Source organism: Asparagus officinalis, chromosome 1 (genome assembly GCF_001876935.1).
Source record: "Asparagus officinalis chromosome 1, Aspof.V1, whole genome shotgun sequence".
Classification (NCBI taxonomy): Eukaryota; Viridiplantae; Streptophyta; class Magnoliopsida; order Asparagales; family Asparagaceae; genus Asparagus; species Asparagus officinalis.
The window spans coordinates 65,823,527-65,827,607 of NC_033794.1; the positions used below are offsets into that span (position 1 = coordinate 65,823,527).

The following is a 4,081-nucleotide window of genomic DNA, read 5'->3' on the forward strand; positions in this document are numbered from 1 at the left end:
TGGCTCGGCCATAGGCCGAGCCACCAAACGACGGTTCGGCCAGTTTCGATCTGAAAACGCGTTCTTTTTGGTTTTCACGGGTTTTATCCAGATTTGTTCATTTCTGAGTATCCTAACTGATTGGATATCATCCACAAACATGGTTACACGGTTATTAACTAAAGATAAGGCTGAATCTATCATTCTTATCCAAAATCCCCCCAACCGAAGCCTATAAATACAAGCTCAGGGGCTTATTTCATCAGAGGTGGAGATCAAGAGAGCGAAGCGCTGCCGAATTGGAGAGTGGAGCCATGAATTTACAGCAAGGGTTAGCAGATCTTGGCGAATTCCTGTGCATAAAGAGTGGAGTTCGAGAGATCTGAGAATCATCCCCTATTCCTTAGGATTTAAGGTTAGTCTTAAATCTCGAGAAGAGTCGTGATCTCGCTTGGTCAGGATCATCGCTGTAGCGATCACTTTCTTCTTGAAGTAAAAGCATTGATCAACTTAATCTATCGATCGGATCTGATTCGTGGCGGTCCACAGATATTAACGTCCCCGACACAGGCGAAGTTCCCACGCAAGCAGTGGGTGATAAACGTTTGTTGTGCTGTTTGACAAGAGTTGTACTTTTTGTATTTTTCATTGTATAAAGAGATCTTATATAAAGATCGACTTTTCTCGTTTATTTGAGATTGTAACGACCAAAGTTGTAATAGACTCGATGACAATGAAAACAATGACTTTTGAACCAAACAATCTAATGTGTTATAGTATTACACCCAACTCCTATGTTTGGCTTACTCAAATAAGTATGGTTACTGTAGCTGTGTTGGCGTTATTGTAACTGAGTTGCCAGCCCCTCAGATTTTCTCAGCAAAAAACAGTGAAATGGGCTTTATTTATTGTAACTATCAGATACAGCTGGACCATTCACTTCCCTGTCACTGTAGCTACTGCTCGTTTTTACATAATGCAACCAAACAGGTCCTGATCCCAACACCCCATATCCACTCTCTCCCATTCATAGCCCAAACATTCATTGAATTCTCATAGGACCCACAACCCTATCTTCACCATGAACTTTTTATCTTTATTATCGAAATCAAGATATAAAAACAAAATAAAAATAGGGGTTTTCCATTCCAGATCTTAGATATATAAAATAAGGGAAAATTACTTCTAGGCCCCAAAATCCAACTTTTAATATGCTCCAGCCCCCCATATTTTTTTAATGTGCTGCAGCCCCTTGTTTTTGAAAAAATTGTGTCCAGGCCCCTCTATCATGGTTTCAGCTCATGCCAAAAGATGATTAGACATACCAGCTCATGATTAGACATGCCAGCCAACTTAAATCCTAATTTTACCCTTCTCTTTCTCATGCCAGCGGATGTTAACTCTTAGGGCTAACATGTTAACTCTTAGGGCTAACATGTTAACTCTTAGGGGGGGGGGGGTTAGTCATCTAGAACTTAAAACTGGAACTGAGATAATTTGGGGTTAATATGTTAACTCTTACTGTTAACATTTTAACTATTACAGATAACATGTTAACTGTTAAGAGTTAACATATTAACCGTAAAAGTTAACATGTTAACCTTAAGAGTTAACATGTTAATATAATAACCATGATCGCCGCCGGCCACGCGAAGTTCCTCGGGACGGCACCGGCGACGGAGCGGGGGAGTGAGGGGGACTGGAGGAGGAGGAGGGAGGTGTAGGATGGCGGCGGAGCGGGGGAGGGAGGCGGAGCGGGGGAGGGAGGCGGGGGCGGGGGAAGAGGAGGAACGGAGGTGGAGGAGAGGGTGTAGGGGAGGGGTAAAATCGGGATTTTTGAAGAGGGTGTATTGGAACTTGAGGAGAGGGGCCTGAACATAATTTTAAAAAAAACGGGTTGTAGCACATTGTTGAAAGTTGGGGGGCTGGAGCACATTGAAAGTTGGATTTTGGGGCCTAAAAGCAATTTTTCCATAAAATAATGCTAAAAAATAACGGCTTAATTGCATAGACATTTTTTGTAAGATAAGGGGTTGACAGCTTACTATTCCCTAAACTTTTTTATTACCACTTACATCTTTATTGTCAAACTGGAGTTATCTTTTCATTATCTGACATTGTGTCATGAAATGTATATGTTCAATGCCTGTAAGAGAATAGAGGTCCTCTTTACTAAACAATGATATTAAGAAATCTCTCTGCGGCACATTGACATCACATGATGCCCATATCATAAATAAAGGCGTCTAAGTGCTATTGGAACATATAATATAATTATTGGGTATCTCCCATTATTCCCAATGACAGATTTGGCATCTTAAGGCCTAATGCTAATGTTGATCTACATCATAAAGCAGATTTAGTGTTTGGTTTGCACACTAATAAAACAAAGTCTAAATTATCTATGGTCACAATGCTAAAACTAGAGACAAATAACGGAGCTTAGAATAATAGTGTTTAGTTATACACTGCAATTATTTGTGTGGTTAGAGTGTTAGAGAAACTATTAATTGCCGCTCTCTTGCCAATCGCCTCCCTGTGCACTCATCCAAGTATAATAGTACCGAGAGACGACAGAGCTTGAAGCAGCAAAATTAAGCCCAAGAGATGACAACTCAATAAGGCTCTTCAACGTCCAAATATATTGATCACAAAGCTTCAGTAATGGATATCTTGGATGAGTACTGGTTCTTCAGGAACATACTGATTACAAACCAAAAGCCTCCTGCCAATGATTCTCATAATTCTCAAGAGAAGAGCAAAGAAGAAGAAGAAGAAGAGGATGTTAACCTGGATCAAGTTAAGGAGGAGACTCCTGCACTAAATAGAATGCCCACACTTCCACCTCGATTTCAAAGACTCAACAGTACTGCACAAGTTGAACAAGTACCGTCTTTGAACACCTGCAACCCCAAGTTCCGGCACTCATTGAGCTCATTGGATAATTATCATTCAATATCTTTTTCGTCTAAGGTAAAATTTTGGATGTATGGGCTCTCTTAATTAATTTCTTGCAATATGATGCACGTATAATCCTTTCAATCATTTCTCTTTCTATTGCAGAACGCCAGAGATCGATCACCAAGGTACATAAAGCTCGAAAGGTCAGAGAGATATTTAGCCATCCAGCATTACATTGCAAAAGAAGCTTACTATAGAAACATATTCAAGGAGAAGAAATGGAAAAGCCAAAATGATCTAGAGTACATGGAGGTACAAGGCTTCAAGGATTTGGGGTTTGTTTGTGACAAGGAAGAGCTTAATACGAAATTTGTCAAGGTTATTCCCGGTCTACGCAACAAGAAATCTGGCAAACGCGAGGAAAAAAAGAGGCCATATTTATCAGAAGCATGGATAATGCAGAAGTCAGCTCCTCCTATGTTCAGAGGTGTTGATAAGAGATCGACCGAGGATATGAAGGAGCAGCTCAAGTTCTGGGCTATCGCAGTTGCTTCCAATGCTCGTCAGGAGTTTTGATTCTCTAACAAATTACGTTGATGTTCTGAATCTCACATGTAAATTTTTTTTCCACCCAACTTGTAAATTTATTAATTGATTACTGCCTAATCCTGCCAATAACATGGCGCAAGAATTAGTTAGTCCCAATAATATAAGTAAATAAAAGTACCCGTTTGCTCTAATGAAGTTATGAAAGTTATCCTGATGTTTACTGGTATGATTCAGATGATGAGATAGTTTTTAGTATTTGTACAAGTGATCGATATGTGCAGAGCCATGTCTTTAATGCCAATCAACAAATTAAGACACATTTCACATATAGAGGCTCGTGTCGTTCCAAGACTTTGCTGGTATGTGTTAGGAATCAAGCGAGAACATGCGTTACTTGGTTCTTGGATTCAATAGGAATTATAATAGATTAGCCTAATCCATCTCGTTTTGTGCGTCTTTGCAACCCTACAAAGAGTTATAATGAGTCATTGGCCTTGCTTATGAACATGCTTCTTGTTGCGTTTCTAACAATTACATATAAAACCTTTTTGGAACACTATTAGCTAAGTTTAACAGGAAAAGACATTGTACCCTTTTCTCTTCTGATGCACATTCTTCATTTTAATTGGAGAATCAAACTAGACTGTGGAGT

General features: G+C 39.6%; 1 protein-coding gene across 1 annotated transcript; it reads left to right on the plus strand.

Annotated features, from left to right (window-relative positions):
* On the plus strand, window positions 2,516-3,634 carry LOC109842695. The gene is made up of 2 exons (XM_020411554.1): window positions 2,516-2,952; window positions 3,043-3,634. The coding sequence occupies exons 1-2, from the start codon at window positions 2,644-2,646 to the stop codon at window positions 3,454-3,456; spliced, it is 723 nt and encodes a 240-aa protein (XP_020267143.1). The 5' UTR covers window positions 2,516-2,643; the 3' UTR covers window positions 3,457-3,634.

Excerpts from the sequence above, each read along its gene's own strand:
- LOC109842695 (XM_020411554.1), top strand. The coding sequence starts at position 2,644 with ATGGATATCTTGGATGAGTACTGGTTCTTCAGGAACATACTGATTACA. Across the intron at positions 2,953-3,042 it reads CAATATCTTTTTCGTCTAAG|AACGCCAGAGATCGATCACC; the intron begins GTAAAATTTTGG and ends TTTCTATTGCAG.